The sequence below is a fragment of the Pangasianodon hypophthalmus genome, chromosome 3 (genome assembly GCF_027358585.1).
Source record: "Pangasianodon hypophthalmus isolate fPanHyp1 chromosome 3, fPanHyp1.pri, whole genome shotgun sequence".
Lineage (NCBI taxonomy): Eukaryota > Metazoa > Chordata > Actinopteri > Siluriformes > Pangasiidae > Pangasianodon > Pangasianodon hypophthalmus.
Window position 1 is genome coordinate 16,536,602 of NC_069712.1, and position 23,507 is coordinate 16,560,108.

General features: G+C 37.3%; 2 protein-coding genes across 3 annotated transcripts; one reads left to right on the top strand and one right to left on the bottom strand.

The window, feature by feature from the left end:
• The first annotated feature begins 229 nt into the window (after positions 1–229).
• Positions 230–7,453, top strand: drgx (dorsal root ganglia homeobox). The gene is made up of 7 exons (XM_026943611.3): positions 230–525; positions 718–823; positions 1,562–1,662; positions 1,941–2,042; positions 4,061–4,230; positions 4,340–4,452; positions 5,049–7,453. The coding sequence occupies exons 2-7, from the start codon at positions 766–768 to the stop codon at positions 5,375–5,377; spliced, it is 873 nt and encodes a 290-aa protein (XP_026799412.3). The 5' UTR covers positions 230–525; positions 718–765; the 3' UTR covers positions 5,378–7,453.
• Positions 7,454–9,497: 2,044 nt separating this feature from the next.
• LOC113545059 (uncharacterized) lies at positions 9,498–22,955 on the bottom strand. Of its 2 annotated transcripts, none has more exons than XM_053232771.1 (3): positions 22,478–22,955; positions 22,059–22,232; positions 9,498–20,653 (listed from the first exon to the last, which is right to left on the bottom strand). In XM_053232771.1, the coding sequence occupies exon 3, from the start codon at positions 20,528–20,530 to the stop codon at positions 10,877–10,879; it is 9,654 nt and encodes a 3,217-aa protein (XP_053088746.1). In that variant the 5' UTR covers positions 20,531–20,653; positions 22,059–22,232; positions 22,478–22,955; the 3' UTR covers positions 9,498–10,876. The 2 variants fall into 2 exon arrangements, with proteins under 2 accessions (XP_053088746.1, XP_053088747.1); XM_053232772.1 differs by having other exon boundaries at positions 22,059–22,113; positions 22,271–22,955.
• Positions 22,956–23,507: the final 552 nt, after the last annotated feature.

Here is a 23,507-nt window from a genome sequence, read left to right on the forward strand (position 1 = left end):
GTCATCTGGATTTTTTAATATAAAAGGCAACTGTGCGCAAAAAATACACTGAGTGCGCGAGAGTTTATGATGTGGGAATAACAAGGCGCAACGCCGGGCGACGGGTGAAGTGGGCTGGAGGCGCGCGCTCGCGCTGCAACTGGGAGACGCTGCAGAGAACGTGACGTTCAGCACCACGTGACCGTGTCACTGGGCGCGCGTGCTGGTGCCCCGTCCCAAACCAGTCAGCGCAGAAGTCAGAGCGAGACATAATCAGGTTAAGTCCGATTACGCGTGAGATTATAAAGGCGAGTCGGTGAAAGCATACACATTCCGCGGACTGCTGTAAAGACACGTGGCCACTTCATCCTGATGTCCAATAGCGAGCTGGGCGAGTGAGTAGTTCAGAGAGAGAGAGAGAGAGAGAGAGAGAGAGAGAAAGAGTGGGAGTGGAAGTGGTGGATATCTGAAGCTGAACAGGAGGAACTCGTATTCTCCCACAGACTCTTCTTCACTGCTCCGATCGCAGCACAACTCCTACTGCAGGTATGAATATTACTGTAATTTTCACTGCAATATTATCCACAGCTGCCTGCGAACTTTCAGCCTCTGTGCTGAGAGCTTTCGTGGAAACATTATCCAATTAGTTATAAAAGCTCAGTACTACTGAGAACTGGTTTTTCCTTTCTATTATTATTATTATTATTATTATTATTATTATTTTTCTCACCGCACAAGCTCTTGGATTATTCTGTGGCTGGATTTCTTCGAGCTCAGTGAAGCAGGATGTTTTACTTCCACTGTCCCCCACAGCTGGATGGGGAGTGCTGCAGAACTAATACCTGTGAGTACCTTTTTCACCTGCCTCAAAGTTTAAAAAGACAATTTCATCACTATTGTACCCGCGGTACCACGCTGTTCCTCTAGTGACCTACATGTGTTGTCTTTAAAAATCAGAATCAGACACATTTATTCGATTTTATCCTTACAAATAAAACTTTACTTGAACTTCCAAATCAAAATTAATTCCAGTGTTAACTTGTGTCCAGTTATATAAACAATGCAATATTATATGCTTTATAAAAAATGTAAATATATATATATATATATATATATATATATATATATATATATATATATATATATAATTCAGTGCATGCTCAGAAGTAGTCAACATCGCGTTTGTTTAACATTTTTCCCAGTTTGCCCTCCAGTCAGAGCCTTTTTAGTGCCGTCTGCTTGGCCACAGATGGTCAATGTCATGCCTTTTAGTCTTTTTCACCATTTTATTATCTCATTTCAGTCTTTCAGTTAGTTTTAAGACCCTCAGACTGGCAACTATAAAATAAACAACTCAATTTCGTTGAAGTAATTATTCGAAATTCATGCTAAAAATATGTTCATTCTAATATAAAATATAAATATAGAATATAAAAGCATGAACATATATAATGAAGCCCTTTCCTATTCATATATATATATATATATATATATATATATATATATATATATATATATATATATATATATATATATATCCATATTTTGTTTTTAAAAACTAAATTCTAACCTATATTTTCAGTGAACTCAAACGGGTTTGGGAGCCATGCCTCTGGAGACTTCGATGATGGTTTTCTCAGAAGGAAACAACGCAGAAACAGAACAACCTTCACTTTACAACAGGTAGCCTAACGAGCTCAGCTTAGATGTTTAGCTATTTAGTGTTTTAATATGCTCCGACAATAAGATATGGTTGATTTGTTTAAAAAAAAAATAATACCCTAGGCTCTGTGGCACCTTCACTGATGTAACAGACCCATCTTTATTTAGTCTATGACTTATGACTAATGCAGACGAGTTCTGGATAATATAAGAAGCTGCTCTGCCTCTAGGAAAGTCAATATCGTGATTATGATTCATAGCCATTAATACAATAATTTTTTTATTTATTTATTTTGCAGTTAGAAGCACTGGAAGCAGTGTTTGCCCAGACTCACTATCCGGACGTGTTCACAAGAGAAGAACTGGCCATGAAGATTAATCTGACAGAAGCCCGTGTCCAGGTAAAACCTGCTCTGTGATAACACTAATCTTGTGCTCAATTCCCCACTACATTCTGGTTATTTAGAAATTATGCACTAGTGACGGGAATAAACTTCATTATGGAATTACTGCACTCTCAGAAAAATAGTACTAAACTGTACTTTTCCTTTTCTCTGAGGTGTTTTCTTTTGTACCTTTAATATGTGTCTTTCCCTGGAAACCTGGATATAGTTTGTCTGGGAAAAAAAGGCAGGTTGAGATTTTAGGGAAAAGCTTTAAAGCTACACTTCATGCATCTTTCTAAAAAGTCAAATATAAGATCACTGCTTAGACTTAACGTCAGCACTCCATGGACAAGGAAAAGTAGAGTTTAGTATCCTTTCTTTTTTCTGAAAATGCATGATTTCAGTGTGCACTAAACAAAAATAAAGCCCATCTTGTTCTCTAAGCACGTTTGGCCAAAGACACTAAATTAAAGCTCTCCGTCATTTGCACGGCGCACTTTAATAACATCAACATAATGGGCAATATTAGATTAAGTTGATTAATCGGTCATTCATAATTAACTAGTGATAATGTCCTCCACTAATTTGTCCGCGTCTCCAAGGTATGAGAATTACTTTGGTGTTTTTCTTTACTTCAGGAAAAAAAAAAAAAGAAAAAGGTTTGAAGTGGAATTGCTTGTGTGTGCACTGGCTGGAAGCAGAATGTTTTTCTTGAGGTGCTGCGCATCTGGAAACTTTCCCCAGTCGTATTTTGCAGCCTTAGTACACATATTATGTTTGTTATAAATTCGTCTAGGTGTAATTAAATCCACGTATACCCGTATGTAATTTCCTGCGTTCCACATTTGCTATTGGCTTTCCTAGATCTAATTGTAGGAGATGGAATAGTTGGCCTTGTGCTCCCCAGGGTCATTTTACTATCGCTTAAACCCGGCGACGGCAAAGCCATAATGGCATTCGCTGCTGTAAATTAGGGACTGTAAACAAATTATTGCCTCTCTAATCGGATTACCAGATTCGCATTATTAAATCTGAACATGAATCAGTTGCAGCATGCGGGGATATTAAGCTTACATTATTATTAGGAAATAAATTTTCTTTTTGTTGTATAGGGTTGCAGGCCACCCCTCCACCTCCTCCTCCTCCTCCTTTTGGAAAGTGTCAATTGGTTTTGGTTGCACTAAGACCAAACTGCAAATTGAGATTAATGGTGCAATTATAGAGCATGCAGTGTTAGGGGATCATGACTCCTAGCTGGAAGGTGCAAGGGTGAGATAATGTTGCCACAATTGCATTCTGAATATTGTTGTCCTGCCAGTAAAATGTTGCCTCCTATTATGCTGAATGAATGCTCAGTGTGTAGGGCTTTTTGTTTGCTGACATCATTGTACCTTTGCACAATGCTGGGCAGGCAGTCGAGATATGACTCCATTATAGCCCTTTCCTATTCAAATATGATTAATGCGTTAGAGAGCGCAGCCTTAATCGAATCTGATGTTGTCAAACAATCACTAAATAGGGAAATAAACGACTTCATCACAATTCCCTCTCAGAAGCAGGGAGACTGTCAGTAGGAAGTCATTAAAAAATGATAATGAAAAATTGCTCAATTAAATGTTGTTATAGGCAATGACCTTCATTCAATTAAGATACAAGAACTTGGGTGCATATGCTCGGCAGTTGTGTTCATGAAGTTAGAAGTAAGTCACCATCAACTCATACAAGGCTGACACTTAAAGGGCTTTGACAGCAATCATAAGGAAAGTACTCTCAGAAAAATGTAGAACCATTAAGTGTTCTTCAGTTATCCCCGGGGAGAACTCTTAATTGTTCTATGAAGAAACCTACAACAGAGTGCATTGCTATCAGAAAGGGTTCCAAGTAGAACCCTTTTTAGGGGCCCAATAAAGCCTTAAATACCCCCTTTTTTTTCTAAGAGTGTATTAAAATGTATATGTGGTCACATTTTCAGCAAGGAAAATATTCATTAGTCTGTAACGGTTATGTTAATAAATCCCATGCTGTCTGTCCAGGTGTGGTTTCAGAACCGAAGAGCAAAGTGGAGAAAAACAGAGAGAGGCAGCTCGGATCAGGAGGGCACAAAGGAACAAATGAGTGAAGGAACTCCTTCTGCTAGAAACCTCAACCAGTCTCCTGTGGATCAAAGCAGAAACAAAAAAGAACCTCTGGAAGCACAACAAAAGTGTGTTGATTATCTGGCACAAAGTCTATGATGCTATTTCTTATGTACAACACCCACCGTTACTGAATTCACATGAGGTTTGACTCCATGTGCTCTTTCTCATGCACAGTGTTAACAGAGCGGTTGGTGCTGGAGGGCCCTTTTTCCCATCCTGTTTGCCTGGGACTCTTCTCAACACTGCGACTTACGCCCAGGCTTTGTCACAAGTGGCAACTTTAAAAGGTAAGATGTTTCAAATGGTTATACATATCATGACAAATACAGTTAATATTCTATAACCTGTAACACAACGTGTGTATGCATCAGGGATATGCCGCATCTTTGTATGCGGTTGCCTGTAAGATATAGGCCTAATTGAAAATAACAAAATTAACATCGTGCATATAGTGTACATGTACAATATCACATTATTTATTTAAGAACTAACTGTAATATGACTGTATTATGTCCTATAAGCCTAAAATTATTTACATTTTACTTAAAATGATTTATTGGATATTTATTTATTTATGACTTAGTTTGGCATTAGACAAATTCTTTGATTTTGGTTATTTGTCTATCAAATCAAATACTGACAAATTCCTAAGTACAAACCATTATTACAGGTTGTGTAGGTTGTGTAATTCCCTGGTTTGTATCTTTTTAAAATGTCTATCAATGATTGATTTTCTTGATATTGATTGATTTTGACATATTTACTAATTGATGTAACATAGTATTCCTAATGACAAGTTTGTACCTGTGAGATCTTTACTGTATTTATAATGTGTACTGTATCTACACCTCTGACATGCATGTTTGTTGGCTGTGTATTACAGCAGGAAGCCCCCTGTGCTCTTGCTGCGTGCCTGACCCTATGGGCCTCTCCTTCCTACCTCCCTATGGGTGCCAGAGTAACCGGACAGCCAGCGTGGCAGCTCTGCGCATGAAGGCCAGGGAACACTCTGAGGCTCTGCTGCAGTCAGCCAACCTACTTGGGGCCGTGCCAGGGCCAGGGGCCAGAGTTTCTGTTGGTCTCGGTCAAAGCACCAATGCAGCGGGTGGGGAAGACTCCAGTCCTGCTTCTGGTTCTGCAAAGCTACCAACCCAGGGAACTACCCCTGAAAAGCAGCTGCATTGCCCAAAGGAGAACCCGGATAAGAAATAAGGGAGGCATTTTTGTCTACACAGCACGTTTTCTCCTCCTGGACATAAGGAATTACAATCTCATAATGAATGCCTGCTGCCCCTTTCCTCACATGCCGTCAAAACAACAGGGCAAGGTGTTCAGTGTTATTTACTATTGTATTATAATTTGAATGTGGGTGCATCAAGCTATTTATTCAATTGTTGTTTATCTATCATCGTTACATTTTGCCTATTATTATGAATGATATATTGCCTATATACCTTTGGCACTGTAAATGGTTTTAATGGTGGAGAGACTGTTGGATGAATTTACCCTGGCTGCCAATGTGAATTCATATATTTTTCCAGCCACTTTGATGTAGGACTTATACTGCCTTGTATACTGTAAAGTCAGGTGATGTAAAAAATTGCATTGTGTGAAGGACAATTTTTTTTCTAAAATGTAAAAAAAAAAATTATATATATATACCGTGCGCTAATATAAATGGCCTAATGTGAAATAATATGCAAGTGTATATCTATTGTGTTTTCTTGATCTGGTAAAAGCAATTTCGTCTCACTGGTCATGGGATGTGACACTCTTGTTGTCATCACATCTGCAAGGCAATGACAGACTGTGAGTGTTCTCACTCTGGTCCTGTTTTGACATGCTCTTTAAAACAATTAAACATGTAGACATTAATGTACGTCTTCTGTTGCCTATTGCACACACCATCTGGCTGTTATCAATTATTAATTAACTTCCTTGTATACGAAAGGTAGAGCTGAAAAACGGAAGCAAGGGTTGGTCTTATTATTTATTTAGTTTCGCTAAACCACTGACTCTTTCACATTTGATGCATAGACTCTTTACTGAGGCTAAGTAGAAGCTTATTGTGATGGCGTAATGCACAGGCTTTACTGTTCATGAGGTGCCTTTCATGCTGTGAGACCATCAGTATACTTTCAGTTGAAGCTGGTTATACATACAAATATTTTAATCAGCTATTTCTGACACTAAGAATATACACTACAGGCTGGTAGCAAGCAAGTGATTCTTTTTCCAAAACATATATTAGTTAGGAAAAACTAAATAAACAGAGACAATGTTTTTTTTTTTTCTAAAGTAATCCTTTATCTTGTAGTAATTTACTCATCATCATATTTGTTGATAACACTCTCTTGCATTGACCATTGTTGTCTATAAGAAACTCTTAACACATCTGTTTGAATTAGTCAAGTGTTCAGATGCATCTGAATGTCTGAATCAGATGTATATTATTAGGTTTACTATTTAAAAAAAACTAAATTTTTGGTATAGTTGTCCACTGTTGGAGGTCCCATGATGTTTAACTGGCTCTATGTTTAGTCATTATAACTTCATTTTAAGTCCAAAATTTTGGCCTATAGTGTATATGCAGTTATGCTGGGCTATAGATATTTTCTAGATATGAAAGAGTGACAAAGAAATATAGTTTAAATGCAGTTATTGGTGTAGTGTTAAGGACAATAAGACAGACACTGTATCCCATTGTGGTCTTTTGAAAAGTGTAATTGAATTTGGGTAGTTCTCTTTCTCTTGAGTTGGGTAGTTCACTGGTATGTTTCCAAAATAGAGATCAATTTTAGCATTCAAAGTCACAATACTGCGAGAGTCAGAGTGCGTGAATTGTTACAAAAAGTAAAATTAGTATGTTACTCATTTGTGCAATCCTTTCAAATAGTATCAGTTATCATCAGTTATCATAGTATCAGTAGACAATCATCATTTTCTTCACTGACTTCCATTGAAAATCACTAATTAAGGGTCAGACACGTGAATGTACAACACTTAATAGGACTGCATCTGAAAAGGACTTAAACTGATTAAATTCATGTCCTTGAGGATTTTCAGGAAATTACTTTTGATAGTCAATAACGCAATTAAGTAAACTACACACACATTAGCATGAATAATTGATATGGAATTATGTATCATCACAAAGTACTGTCTTAATAATTCATGACGCAACACCCTACTGACATGGCAGAGCTCGATAATGTCAGAAGAGCTGTGTGCTGCCAGAGCATGCTTGTGTTTCTCTAAAATGTATATTAAAGTGAATTTGTGTGCTCAACATTTAAATTTTGAAAATAGACTTTAATTTAACTTAATTGTGGATTACTTTAGGATTATTCAATCCACATTATACATTTTAAAGAGGAAAGTCAGTCCTAATTCCAGGATTCATGAGGAATATACAGTATGTAGATTATATATATATATATATATATATATATATATATATGTATATGCCCAGCTTAGAGCTATGATGTTTCTGTAAAATATTACACTCCGAAGGAATGAAGCAGTTCATATATACTTAGGAATTTTGTTGCATGATGACAAAATAATTTGGTTTCTTCTTGGGTTTACTTCATAGAAATGGTACTTGTTTCAAGGCTGATAGAAAAAAATTGATAAAATTGACCAATTTGATCAGTTATTTACTACTGAAATTTTATAAAAATAACTGAACATATATGAAGTTAAATTGGATATCTTGGTTCTTCATAGAGCCATTCTTGTCAGTTACCTGTTTATTAAATTACATTTGTAGCAATTCAATTCAGCTATATTGGCATTATTTGTATACCAATGTTAATGAAATTCTGGCTTGTTCAGTAGCAGATCAAAGTTGTACGCATACATACAGAATATAGACATCTTCCGTCTTATTACGGGTATCATTTGTGGTTCACACAATATAGACAGACAGGGGGAACACACATTGTTCAGCACTGCATATATTTCATTTTGAACTGCCTGCTTTGACCTTGTCTTGTGATGTATTATTTACATTTTTATTTCTAATATTGTTTTGATGCTGTGTTTTATATTGTACATAGGCCTCAGTGGTAAATCTAAATATTATATATCAATTACAAAATGATACAGACAGAATATATGTAAATACATTATTATCAACTGAGAGGGTCAGATTGTTGGTGTTGAAATGGGCTAGTTAAAAAAAGGTTAATAAATTATTTTGTGTTTGGAAGTATTGATTAAATGTTATAGTAAATTTTGCAGGTCAGTCCTCTTTCTACATGTCCACAAAAAGGTTAAATCTATAACCAGTAAAGGCTCTTCTGTTGTTCCTAAGAGGGTAAAAACCCTAAAACTGAGCATTTTGGTATTAGAATGGACTCCAAGTGGAACCTTTAACTACTGAAAAAACACCTTGTAAAAGCCTTCAAGGGTACTAAGTTAACAGTAGCTTAATTTGCTCTCAGGTGACAACTTGACATTTTCCCTTTGCATCAACTGACATTTCCTTTTTGGGAACCTTAAGGAAGGGGGGGATGAGAATTTTTTCAATAATAATCTGCTTTCAAATTAGTTATTGCACTGTAGAAACAAACAAGTTGCTCTGAGTTAAACACTCAAAAGTTGTATGTTTGAAGAGAGGTTTTAGTAATATTTGCATGTTCGTGTGGATTATTGATTATTCAGTGCCATTACATACATTTCAACATTCTCTTAATACATTCAGAAAAGCATTGTTATATTAAATTAACTGGAGAGTAGCCAAAACCTAGAAAAAATGATAACAAAAATCATTTGGTTTAAATTCTGTTTTGTCAGTCTTAATGGGTTTTTTTGTTCCATTAATGATGCATTGTCAGTGACGCCGTATCCAAACTCTGGAGCACTGTCAGTTTTGAGATGTAGGCCTGCTGCACATGCTATGATAAGGTCATTTGTATGTACCACAACAGCCCATTCCTGCAATAGAAGATCAATAACTCAATCAACTGGATTCATCTGTGGTAAAAAAAAAATATATATATATATTTGTTAATGCATCTGACAATGTCCTAATATTTCCCTATGCTTTCCTCAGAAATAAAACAAAAACATCTAATGATGATCTCGAAACCTCCTTTTAAACACAATCATATAATAAGGGAAATTTGTGTTTGTAATTGTGGTCAGTACATTGCTAATCTAGATATTAAATATTTTACATGCATGTACTAAAGAAAAGATTCTTAGTTATTTTGTATGTATTCATTTTGCAACTTGACACCAGCCTATTATAAATTATGAATGCTACATTCTGAGAATTTGAAATAGCAACAGATCATAAAAAATTCATTATTGCTAAAGGTTTCTACAGAATTTATTTTGTACAAAATTATGTATTATATAGCCTTGCACAAGTGACTATAAAATTTCATCATGGAAAGTGATCTAAAAGGGTACAATACTATCTCAGTCCACTAGAGTGGTCCATTGTTCAGATGCTGTAACATTCAGCACTCAAACAAATCCAGCAGTAATAGATGAAGAAGGAATATTAAGCCCAGTGAAAGGAAGTTAAAAAATGCAGAAGGCAATGTTTCAGCTTTAATATCATAATGAATATTAATGTAATGTCATGTTTGATATAAAATTAGTGGTATTGCGTATAACAAAATACTCTGCAAACACTTTGCATTCATTTTTTTTTCTTTTAATAACCTGGCGCTACAAGAAATAAACCTTTTTAAACGTTGCATTGAAAAAATGAATTATCAATGAAATGACAAGGACTACTTATTTTTAGTGATAGTAACAAAATTATATGGCAACAGACCATTATGAGAGACATCATATTATTTTACTTATATGTACTTATCACTGAATGAACTCTAAAACACTATAAAAAGAGTCATTCAGCTTAAAAAGAAATCTGAAATAAAACAATTGACATTTTAATCAATAATGTGGACCATGATTGTGTAGAAAATTGTGTAACCATAATGTCTGGTGTAACCATAATCACTGAGCAAATCTTATTTTTATGCAATTTATATGCTGTCAGATGTTAAATAGCTTCAATTTCAGTTAACAGGAAATTTACAAAGCACACATATGTTGAAATACAGAAAAATGTAAGTGTATAAAAGAAACTGTCACATTTTAAAGCCTTAAGCCAATCATGTTCATAGAAATTCAAACGGACTAGGGAGTATTCGCTGCATTTCACACAAATAAAGTCAGAAAAAGCTGCAGCCACGACCTCCTAATTCTAAGGTTAAACTTTCACACCAGTTTCCATACAAGTTGAGTTGTGTGAATTTTGCAATGTAAACCTTGCAAAAAAAAACATTAAGCAATTTTGTATATATATATATATATGTATGTAAGTATATATATACATTTTCCTCAAAAAGAGAGGTCTTATTTTGTTTCTGTGGTGCAATGCATCTGGTAAGCACTTAATGCCAAAATGTCAGTGTCTTATAAATTTTCTCTTTGAATGAACGTGGGTCATTTAAGACTGGGGAGATTTGTGAGATATTTACATGTTATTATAATTTATGTCTAAAATGGAATGCATATCTCCTTTATAAAATAAATAGCACTTCTTATCTTATAGCAAAACCGCAAAGAAATATTGCAGCTTAAAAACAAACCTTAAAATCATTCTCAAACAGCATGTATTTAATGAATCCTTAAATAAGTTCTTATTCACAAAGTCAGATATACATTTATTCATGTGTACATCAGTCAGGTGTTCTCCACTGCAAAGTCCTCTAATTCACTCATTGTTATGATATGTGTTTGTCTTGGAGTCATTCTGACATTTTCAGTGCGCAAAAGTTCCCTGCCAGTTTGTTCACGTGTCCTATACACAGGTCTGTTGTGCTGCTGGACATTTCTGTGACGTTCTGGTTCACAAATCTCCTGTTCACTTGGTTCTTGATTTGCTTTTAGCTGGTTCGGTTCCTCTGTGAGCGTGGCTGGTGCTGACATCTGGGATGATGACCTTACAGAGGGTAAGGATGAGACAGAAACAGACATGGGCAGAAAACCAGGGTACACCACATACGGGTGACTCAACACCTCCACAGATGCTGGTTGTGACAAGGTGCCCTGGGCCCTCTGACGCACATTGAGCTGGAGATATTTTCCTGTCTCAGGGTCAAAAAATGTCTTCGTCTTGACCTGCACTGGCATGTCCACCATGAAGATTTGCCCAGAGTTTGGATCTTGTAGGAGCTTTCTTTGGGTCATTGGGAAAGAATGAGCCACAATGCTAGGTGCAGGAGGTGCATAATTTGGTTCAACATGATAGTGTGATATCAGAGGTGAGGCCTGTACTGATTGAGGTGTTGACATTTGCACCATAGGTGAGGCGGGCAAACTGGAGACAGTTCGGGTGGACTTGGTCTCAGGTTGTACTGGAGTATCAGATTTCAGGTGGTCCTCTACCTTTTTGATTCTCCTGCTAGTGAGTCTTTTTGCACGACGAAGGGCTTTCTCTGTTTTAGGAGGAACAGCAGGTGGCTTACTTGCTGGTCTCATGTCACTACAGGCAGATTCAGGTCTTTCATAACAGGAAGATTCTGGCCTTGCATAGGTATGTCTAATATGTTCAGTCCCAAAACATCTACTGCCTGTCATTACTACTGAGCTAGCAGCTAGACCCTCCACATCCTCAGACACTGTGCTGATGAGTGATCGGGATTCATCCTCTTCAATCATGTGGTTTCGTCTGTTGTAGATCCTTGGTTCTTTTGGTGCTATGAACCCTGGGGACAACATTTTGTTTCGAGCCTCGATTTCTTTTGCTCCAGGGAGTCGATGTGATGTTACTGGCTGCTCATGCAAAACTGGAGAGTTAGCAGACTCTTTTGGATCAGTCTCATGATTGTATTCAACTTTGTCTTTTTCTGAACAGATGTCAAGTGGGGAGCCAATTCTGAACTCCTCAGAGAATGATCTGTGAAAGCGTGGCCTAACAGTTTTAGTAACTGAGGAAGTTTTGCCTGTGTTATCTTTCACTCTGAACATGATGGGCTTCCCCATGGCTGGAGAAGAAGTGTTGGACCGTGACGCTGTTGCATGAATTTCAGTTAAGTCTTTGTTTGAAGTAATTTTGTGGCTTGATGAAAGTGGTTCGTGATTATTTTTAGGTTTTGTCTCACTTTCCATAGCATTGACAATGTAGTATTGTAGCTCCTCTGTTGTTTCTTCATCTTTCACTTCCTCCTTTATTTGGTTATCTGCATGTCTATTTGCATTATTCAGTTCAGTTCCAATTGACACTTGTGGTACTGATTGTGAATTTTTTACTTGAGGATAAACCTTCCTTTCTACCATGTTTGCATTAACTGGCTGTTTTAGCTTGGGGTCATTTTTGCTCTCAATCTGTGTTTGTACAGGATGAGTAGCTCGAGGATTTTGGGATTGATACACTTCATGGCTTCTTGAATATCCATAGTCTTGTGCAGTCAAAGATTTTTTAGTGTTTGACTGCATCTGGTTGGTTAATGTCTTTTCTTTGGTGCTTTCTTTATCTTTTACAGCAAATACTCGATCATCTGGGCTTTTAGCCAATGATCCAAGTTTTGGATAAGCATTGCTCTCACTCCAGGTTGAGGACTGATTATGTCCCGCAAGTATCTCATCTGTAATTTTGTATGTTCGTCGTTCCTGGACTTGTAAAGGCATTGCTGTTGCATTCAAATTCTCAGACTTCTTATTTACAGACAGCTGCTTGGTTTGCTCTGTATCACCCACGGACATGGAAACATTTACTTTCTGTGGCTCCACAGCTGATAAATTATACTTCTGATATGTGTTCATTTTTTGAAGTAAATCCTTTTCAGTAATGGTGTCATCTTCAGCAGAGATAACCCTCAGCCTAGCATAGTCAGCTAAAGCTGATATTTCTGGCCTAGTCGTTTTCTTCTCCTTCTGTGGAACCTCAGTCTTAGTGAAGGTTCCCACTTTTTTTGTAAGCACTGTATCATGATATTGACTGTTTTGATTAGATTCAAATGTGTTTTTTCCATCATAAGTATTTCCCTTTCTTTCTGGAAGAGCATCTTTCTGTGGATGGTACACATTTCTATGTTGATCGTGTTTGTCTCCTAAAACCTTCCCACTGCTTTCCATATCCCATCTAATGATATCACTACTCTCTTTAAATGTCCCAATGCCAGCCTTGATTTCTTTTTGTCCATTGTTTTTTCTAGTGTTGTCAGTTATGAGCTTCTCAAAGTGATCATCTTTTTTGTCTTGTGGCTGAGCTTTAGCCACTTTTAGATTTTTATCACTCTTACTGGATTCATATTCTGCATCTCTGAGACCTTTAATTACAGATGATGCTGTCTTGGGATCTTTATTTAATGGTGTGATTTCATCTTTTATGATTTCTCTTTCTTTTTGTGCTGGTTCCCTTTTCCATTTCTCATTTTCAAGTCTTTCTAAGTCAACCTCTGTCATGCCTGGAGCAGATGATGCTTTTGTTCCTGTGACTGTTGCAGGTGTTATGCTTTGAGCATTTTCACTTACATTATTAGGTGGCACAGGCCCTCTGGTACTCACAGTATCTGCCTTTATTTGGTTCTCTATGTCATTTTTATGCACTTCTTTAGCTTCCAGTGGAATATCTGGCACTGTAAATACACTCTGATCTGTCTTTCCAGCAGCATATTTGATTTGATTCTGATTAACACTACCATTCTCTTTGGTCTGTTCATTATTGAAGGTTGAAACTTCTTTCTGTGAATCAATCACCCTACTGACTTTTACTTCATTGCTTTTCATGAATTTGACTTCAAGTTCTGGGAATTCGCTTTTGCAGACCAACTCTTTTCTGTTGTTTTGTAAAGCCTTATTATCTCCGGTTTGAAGACTTTCTTTGCTTTCTTTCTCTTGTTTGAGGGCATCTCTTTCACATTCTTCTTGTGTCCTGTATTGCAACATGAGGCTTTTTGTATTGCCTGTTTGATTAACTGCACTCTGACTGTTCTGAATTGAAGATGCTTCTGTGTCTTGGGCTTTAATCCTGATCTGATAATCATTTGTAGAGATTTTAGAACCGGGTTTTGGTGAATCATCGCGTGAGTGATTGAGTGACTTATTGCTGCTGTTAGCAGAACTAAATCCAGCTGTAAGTTGTGTATCATTCTCACATTTCACTCTTACCATCTCAGTATTTTTGTTAACTACATCATCATCATTTTCTTTCAGTCCTGTCTCCATTGTTTGTACTTTCTGTCCGACTTGCTTGTTTTCCTTCAGTTGAACATTTCCATTTGCCATGATTTGCTTTGCTGACTGAGTATCCACAACGTCTTCACAAACTGGTACAACCTTTGACATCAGGATTTCTTGTTTTTCTGCAACATCCTGTTTAGTGTTTCTATCAGTGTACACAATTCCATCAGCTCTTTGTGTGGCTCCTCCATTAGCTGTCTGATGCTCTTGCTCAGAGTGAGTAACACATTGCTCATGGTTTTCCTTAGTGTTCCTCAAAAGTTCAGGGGAGGCTTCTGGAGGCTTTGGTTTTCTCAATTCTGGAGAATGCTTTTTAGTGAAATCAGCTGATGTCAACATTTTCTCAACAGCCACAGGGTCATTATCTTTTGTATTATTCTGTATTTTTTGTAAAGAGTTATGAGTAGATTCTTCCTTTTCATCTCCATGCTTTATATCCTGCTCCTTTTGGTCTGACTCCAGATGAATTGTATCTCCATTAGGAAGCCCATTTTTGGCCAAGAGACTCTCATAAGATGAACTAATATTGTCCACCTCTGTTGATCTATAATAATCAAGTTTATCTTTGCTTGCAGGGAAATCATATTTTCTTACCACAGTTTCTTGTTCTGCCATATCGTTGTTTAAAAGCAATTTTACCTCTTTACTATCCTCTTTACTTTCATGGAAGTCACTTTCTTTATTTTTATTGCCGAATGTTTCTTTGTCATCTTTCTCTACTTGCTCTACTGAAAGCTGTTTTTGACTATTTTCTTGGTTTTCTGGACCAGTTGTCATGGAAGCATCAGATAAGCTTGACACAGAAATGCTATAGATTATAGGTTCATCCTCTGAAACAGCTTCTGATGTGCTTGAAACACATATACTGTATATTACAGGCTCATCCACTGGTGAACTGTCTTGCTTGCTTGCAATGTGAATGACGTGGCTTTCAGTTGCTGGATTAGTAAAGTCAGCACTTTTGTCTGGAGCAGCGTGGCTACTGAGCTGTTGCTCTTTACTGTTTATCGTATTGATTGGCATGTAAAGCTTCTCTTCTGACTTCTCATGTTCAGTGCCTGGGGACTTTGAGCCATTACTACTATGCGTTCCTATGTCATCATTGGACTGTTTCTTTTCCGTAGGTGTATTTTCTATATGTTCATGGAAATCTTTTTCCTTTTGGTTATGATGTTCAGTGTCTGGGGATCTTTCACTGTCTTGTAGTTGCTGATTGTCATTTTTAGTTACTTCTTTATCCCTTATCATTTGCTGATTTTGATTTTCATGTCTGATTTTTAACTTTAATTGAGACACCGTTGCTTGGACTTCACTGTTTTCACAGCACAGCTCATTTAGTTTTGGTTCTTGCTGCAGAGAATGTTTGTTCTCCTCTGAAGAATCAAGTTTCATACTTACTGCCTTATTTAAGCTTAAAGTTGTTTGATATCCCAATTCTTTGCTAGCATGTGTATTTTGTGAAGACTTCAATGTATCATCAGTAACATCAGTATTCTGAAATTGCTGAAGAAAAGCATCATTTGTTTTAGATGTTTGCACAGCCTCTGCCTGAATGTCTTCTTTTTCTTGCCATGTTTCCTTTTCTGGGGGTTCTGTATTTGGCTTGCAGTACACCTGATTATTGGTCTTTGGTGAACTTTCAGAAAGCACTGTCTGATTTTCATTGATTCCACCAGCTGCACTTTTATGATCTTCCCATTCTTGTTCAGTATTTGCCATTTGTTTATTAGGGAAAGCAGTTTTGGTGTCAGTAAATCCCACTATCTCCTCAACAGCAGGTACTTCATCTTTTGTCCAATCTGATGGAGTTTTGTCTTGTCTAGTACTCATTTCAAGCTGTCTTACATTTGGTGGCATTAAAGAGTTTTCTTTTCTTGTGCCATCTTTACTTTTGGTTGTTTCTGCCAAATCATTGCATTTCAGAGAAGCTGCATTGCTATCAGCAGTAGGTTTATCTGTGTTGACATTTGACAGCTGTTCTTTTGCTTTGTTAACAGAGCATTCAAGGGTTATAGCTTTCTCTGAAATGTTGTACAGTGCAAGATGGTTAGTTGCTGCTTTTACCACGACCTCATGTTTGGGACTCTCATTGCCATTCGCTTTAAATGTTGAGTATTCTGTGTTATTTGAAGTGTATGTTGTGGGCAAGTTAGATGAGGTCTTATCTTCCTTCTTGACAGATTCCTCCTCACTGAAAACCTGGAGAGTTGGAGAGCTTGAGAAACATTTGGCCAGAATTGTTCCATTCGCAACAACATTAACATTTGTAGATCGCTCTTTCTCATTGTCTTTGGTATGTTTGCTAAGTTGATTTTCTTTGGATTGCATGTTTGGCTGGTGAACATAATTTTTAACAAATTTCTGGACTTCACAGTTTTTCTTGTCTACCTCTGTAATCTTTTCCTCTTGAGGTTTTATCATTTGAATCTTAGTCCTTTCTTTCACAATAGCAACTTTGTCTTTCTCTGAGCCCATGTCTGTTGTAGATAATTCCACTTTTTCTGTTGTAAAAGATTCATATTTTGGCTCATCCTTGTCTTGATTTCTTTGTTCTTTGTATAAGGGAACACTTGAATAAGTAATGTCCTGAAAAAGATGATTCAGTTTTTCTGCAGTAATTTCTTTCTTTGATGACAGAACTTCCTGGTTTATTTGTCCTTTTTCATTGCTTACAGCTGTACTTTGCTTTACTGGATTTCTTGATGGAATAGCATGTTTAGTAAGGCCTTTTTCTTTAATTGCTGATATCTCCTTCTGAGCATGTGCTTTTAATTTTGAGGTGAGTATCTCTTGTTTGGTTTGTCCTTTTTCTTTGTATGAAATTGCTCTTGGTGTGATCTTATCATTCTCATTACTTATAAATATGTCTTTTCCTGACCTCTCTTTCACGTCATTTGGAATATGTGACTCCTTTCTAACGTAGCCATATGATACATTTGCATTTTCATGTTTGCAGTGGGAATTTCCATCTTGCTGTGTCTGTGACTGAACTTTAGATGGTTCAGTTTTAGCTGCTATGTCCTCGGCTACATCAGATGTAACTGGAGAAGTTAGATTTTCTAATTTAGTTGGGTCAACAGCTCTACCATTAAAACTGTGTTTATTTTCTCTGACTCTTTTTGCTTGTTCATTGTCTCTGACAGAGAGAATATCGTTAATGTTAAATCTGTCCCCTCTTGTTTGTGAACGGTTATTTTGCAAAGTTCTTTGATTATTTGGTATGTTAATGTCTGTGCTCATATTGCCCTGCTTGTGACTGGCGGCAATTGAATAGGTTGGCTTGTGTTCCTCAGTTTTGGCTCTGTCCTCTGTTATCAAATTTCTTTGGCTTGTTCTTTGCGAATATACAGTGCTTTGCTGCTGAATACAAGACGTCCTTGATAGGGAGTGTATGTAATTTGATTCACCTGGTTGTTCTGCTTTCATTTCAGATTGCTGCAATTGTCTTGACATACACTCTTCACCCATAGTGTGTCTGTTTTCAGTGGTTGCAATATGCCACTGTTTGTTTGAATCATATTTGTATGGCTGATAAGCAACAGATCCTTCATTATATCGATATTTCTCCTCCATTGATTGCAAAAATTGTGTTCTCTTACTATAATCCTTTTCAGTCTCTGTATCACTTATAGCATGTTTCATGTTTCTCTGAAGGCAAATCTCATCTTTTTCATGTCTCGTAATTTCTGATCCCCTTGGAAAGTTTGCCGCTTTAGGAGGAGATGCCATTTTTTGCAGACCATTGTGTTGAAATTCATACAAATTTTGAGATGTTGCATGTGTATTTGCATGATCATCTTTTACCTGCTTGTTTGAGAAATGTTTATCGGCATATGTCTGGAAAGAGCTTTTTGTGTCTTGAATGTATTTGTCTTTTGGATGCCAACTCCCATTTACGTTCTCATTCTCTTTATTTATGCACGTCTCCTTTCTCATAGTGTAGCTCTCATTGGCTGAAGGTAAATATTGCTTAGTGGTGGCTTTCCTCTGTTTGTCCATTTCTATCAGTGCAGCTATTTCTCCCTTATACGGCAGTGCATCTTTTATCCCATTATTATTATCCATTTCCTTGTTCGCCATATTTACTGGTCCTACACTTTTCCAAGAAAGGGTTTCATCGGTCACCTGATTATTGATATATCCAAGACTTGGTTTTCTCACAAAGTTCTTCACCTCTTTGAAATTCTGATGACCTGCATCCTCTCTCCTACAGAAAGTTTGTTTTGCTGACATTTCAGCTGACAGATGTGCTGGTAGTTGTGCTTTGGAAAAGATGTTTTCTGTTTCCAGTCTTGTTGGGCCAAATGTCCTAGTACCGTCATTAATGTGACCCACTGGGCTCCCACCACTATTACCAAGTCTTGAATTTGTTGATAACTCATAATGGTCACTCCCTCTGTTAGTAAGCTGATCAGGATGGTTGTTCTGGGAGCCCAAATAAGAGATATTACAGTTTGCAGTGTCATACTGAGACACTAAGGTCATACTGTTATGTGATTTATCAACATGTTTGTGCTCTGCAGTTTGGAGTAAGGAAAGCTCATAATTTGGCTTGACTGGGCTACAAAGTTCCCAAGCATCAGGAGCTGCAGAATGCTCCTGATTGGGCACTTTTGATACTGATGTTTCTGAAAGTCTGGATTCACGACCTTCTACCTTTGATGTTTGCTTATTCCGATCTGATATCTCTGAAGCTTTAAATTTCGTAGGACTGTAAGTGCTCTTGACTCGTTTTCTGTTGTCTTTAAGGTTGAACAATAGACTCGATGCTTTGGATTTGTAGCTATCACGCAGTTGTTTGGCATTAGTCTTTGGTTTCAGGTCACTGTCACACTCAGAAACCAAGGGAGTATGTGCAAATTGCAGAATTTCCGATGTTTCTGTTTCTTGTCTTCCAGGAATTACAGGTGTCAGAAGCTGAGTAATGTTGAATGGGGTGGTTCTACTGGACATCTCACTACTGCCCACTTTCCCTACTTTGTGTTGAATCTCGTATGTATGTCTACTGTGATAAAGCAAGCTAGAATCTGGCCTATGCACTTTCTCATTGGTTGGTGAGACTGTGGAGGGCCTGTTGCTTGGCAATTTGTTTCTCACAAAGTTATTATTTTTCCATGGGGGGCAGTTAGATGCCATTTCAGACTCACATCTCTTCTCTATGGCTGAGGCTTTCTGGATTACCGTGGACCTAGAGCGCTGAGAGGCAGCAATGTCCTCAATTTTTCTTCGGGTAAACTGCCTACCTTCTGCTGGAGAGCTTGAAATCCTGTGTGTGGCTGTGAGTTCTTTGTAGAGAGGAGTATTATACCACCTAGGAAATTCAGTGGCTGACACAAACCCTGATGGTTCCCGCCTTTCGAAAGGGAACCTGTTATAATCCTTCCACAACTGGAAAGGACTGAATTCACTGTGGAAGAAAAAGTTAGTGGTGTTAGGTGCCTTGAACTTTGTTTTTGAGGATGTTGCTGTGTTCATCCGGGCCACTGCATGAAAATGATTTCCATAAGACTGTAAAGGACCTGACTTAAAATTCGGATGGTAACCAGAAGAGAACTCAGACAGTTCTCTCTGAATACTTAGCAGAGCTGTTTTGTCCCATGACTCGTTATTAAAGTCTCGGTATTTGTCCTTTACAGTGTCAGGAGGCCCACTGTCACAGTTACTCTCCCCTGAACTGAAGGCTTTAATGAGCGATGAAACTCTGGAAGAGCTTCTCTTCTGTTGCCACATCGCCTCCATAGAGCCATTGCTTATATAAGACAAACTCTCATCTCTGAGAACATGCTCTTGTGCTACGTCCACATAGGAATGCTGGAATGTTGAGGCCACCTCAGATTTTCTCTCTGCCTTCTCATACTGAATACCATGAGAGGAGGACTCCTGGCAGATTGTCCTTAAATCTTTCTTTTGTAGGGCTTCTTGAGCACAGGCTTTGTGCTGATCAGCAGGGGAGGAAACCTCCAAGTCATTGTAGATAGCATCCTCTCCAATACACAAGCTCCTGAAGGCTCGATCAGTGAGGTTGCTTACCTCCCTGTCTGTATCATCCATGAAGCTTCCCACACTCGATGTGTCACTGATGCCATCAGAGCACTTGCGAGGGCCATGTGTGCTTCCCCGCCGGTTTGCTTGGCGCTTTTCCAGAGAGCTCATTTCAAAAACCTGCTCACATGAGCAGGACACAGTTGCTTCTATCGGTCTCTGAGATTGCCTACTTATGAAGTCTTGCTTTTAAGCAGTCCACCTTGCAAAAGGTGAACAGGTTGTGCTTCTTTCCTGCAACAGAAGTAGACAGTAGTGTCAAAAGTGTGGCACAAGACAGTACTAAACAGACCACTGATTTCTAAGGAAAAAGATATTAAAATATTAACACTCCTGATTATTATTATTATTATTATTAATATTATTATTATTATTTTTACATTTTATGCATGCTACAAATTTGTCACAGGTCTCATAAAACATTGCTATCAAGCTGCAGTATAAGTCTCAATAATGACCTTTATGACCTGTGGTTAATAGCGACACGCTGTTGCTATGCACAAGAAAGAGTGTTACTTACATCACATGAATTATTTTTAGCGCAGCAAGATGCTTTCCATTTTGAATTAAGGATTGAGTATAAAAGCTATATATCAATATACTGTATATATTTATAAATATTACTGAAAGTTAAGAAACTATTTAAAATTCAATAAAAAATATTCCACAATGTAATTAATGATCTCATTCTATATTTTAGCTGAATTTATTTTGAATGAATAATAACACCCTTTGGACATTGTAAGTATATATTTAGTCATCTCTTCAAGGATCTGAAACCTAGTTATTAGGCATATTTAATTGCATTGTCACAGTGAAAAATATAAGAGTCCTACTTCCCACTTTCTGTTTAAAAAAGATGAACTTTTTTATTTTTATTTACTTTTAAATACAGTATTCATTAAGACTAGTACATAATTAGACTTACATAATTAGATTAATGTGCATGTATTATATAAAATTCACAGGATATTTCACAGGATATTTTACCTAGTAATAGCTATATATAATATAAGCAAATATGTCATTATTATTTTCCATTAATTTTGCAGCTGCTGCACAGTCCTCATCCATGACCCAGAATAACTCCTCTAAAATCCTCTTTTATCACTTGGCACAGACTGCCACTCAGGAACAAGCACCATCATGTCATATTCAATTACAAATGCATTCAGTTAACCCACATACAGTACTGATCAAAATAAAATAAAATTAAAAAAGACAAACCAATCTTAATCACAAATGTTATATTAACCATATTGCATACTGTGATTCTGAAATAAAAATGCCACCAAATGAGCCTTTCCCAGCACTAAAAATGTCTGATTGCTCTGTACTTGCTTGAACGTCAGATATATTTATGAACCTATCCAATTTCTCTGATAGAACATGATATCTTGAAGCCATGCTTTATTGAAGATACATGCCTATTTATCAATGCTATATCTAAAGTAAATAATATGAAGATTGTGCTTTATAATAGCAGAATTAATGAGATACCAATACCATATCAGAAACGTTCCTAATGGTATTTGAATGGTGAATATATTTTCTAATTAGTTTCTTTAATCTATATCGAAATATATCAAAATCAAAAGCAAAAAAGCAACAAAAAAGTTAAACTGATGACTTTGCTTACCTTTTGGCCTTGGATTCCATGTTGTAGTAGTTAAATTATTTCCAACTCTTCTAGACTAGAACACAATCAGCAAAAATCCAGATCATATTGTGAGTCCACAACTTTGCAGGAATGGCCTTCTGTTAAATTCTTTCATTTCACATTGTGGCAACACTTTTTTTTAATTGTTCATACCTGAAAGGAAACAAAAAAGAGTAGCAAAGCCCACTTACGGTTAAGACCCCTGCTCCAATAGAGGCATGGCTGTAGCCAAGACTCAGTGGGAGAAAATACACTGAAATAGCAGTGACTTCAGAGAGCGAGTCCCTGAGTTGAGTGAGTAACACAGGCTGAAGGCTGACCATTTGGTGTCAAGTGACAAAGTAATGAAATAAACATGCTTCTCAGCTAGTGTCATGCTCAAACCTTTTCAATTTTACCTCATTTTGGCCTTTAAAATTAAAAAACCCATTGAAGTAGAGATAATATTTGGATCAAAATAAATATCCTCTTGCTGGAGTTGTTGTGGTGGTTAGCAGGTGCCTCAGCTTGGGCACATTTGCCCAGGGGTAAAAATAGCCTGTTGCTTCATTCGCTTTTTTTCTAGGACAGTGAAGTGCATTAGACTTGTTAACAAATTGTATATGAAGAGGTAAACACAATCGTGCATCTGTTAGTTGCACTGCACTGCAAAATAACATTGTTTCACTGAACCTAAATAAGTTCTTTAATTATTGGCCTCTTCAGATTTGGCCGGTGCATAATTTGGATGAAAAAAAAAAAAGATATTCTTATTAATCTTTCTCTCTCTCTGGTCATTTACTTCAGACTAATAAAAGAGTCACAATTCAGTGGGAGTGTGACTCTTCAAGCCATCTCTCCCTAACCAATTCATTTACAAATGGCCCCTAACATCAAGCCAGTCTTGCTTTACACCCAGTTGCTGCTATAATAGGAGATGGGTGCAGAGGAAACTTTCCCAGGAGGCTTGGCTGCAGTCGAATGCTGGCTGCCTGTGAGTGATGGACACTCACATATGGACAGTGAGAACAGCAGGATCGGCCATCATTCACCATAGGCGTCCTCCCTGCTCTTTACTGCTCTGTTCCTAAGCTGTTGTAAAATCAGTAGCTCCCCCACTGTGTCCTCTCACTCAGCGCTCTTCTTCCCTCTGGTTCGCCTCAGGGCTGTGTTTCACAGCGACAAAAACAGAAGCTAGCATTCTTTATACTCAAAGTGGAAAAGATACACCGAGTTAATGTCTTGTCAGAATGAAAGGCTTTTTTTACATGAATGAGGTGGGAGGTGGATTTACATATATACAGTCTTTTGTGAGCTTTGCAGAGGATTTTTATTACCTTGTTTTTTCACTGTAAGCTCCACCCTGACATTTTTCCCCTCTTTTTTTTTTCAGTCTGCACACAACTTGGGGTGCTTCATTTGCAGTTGCACAATACTATCTATTTCAAA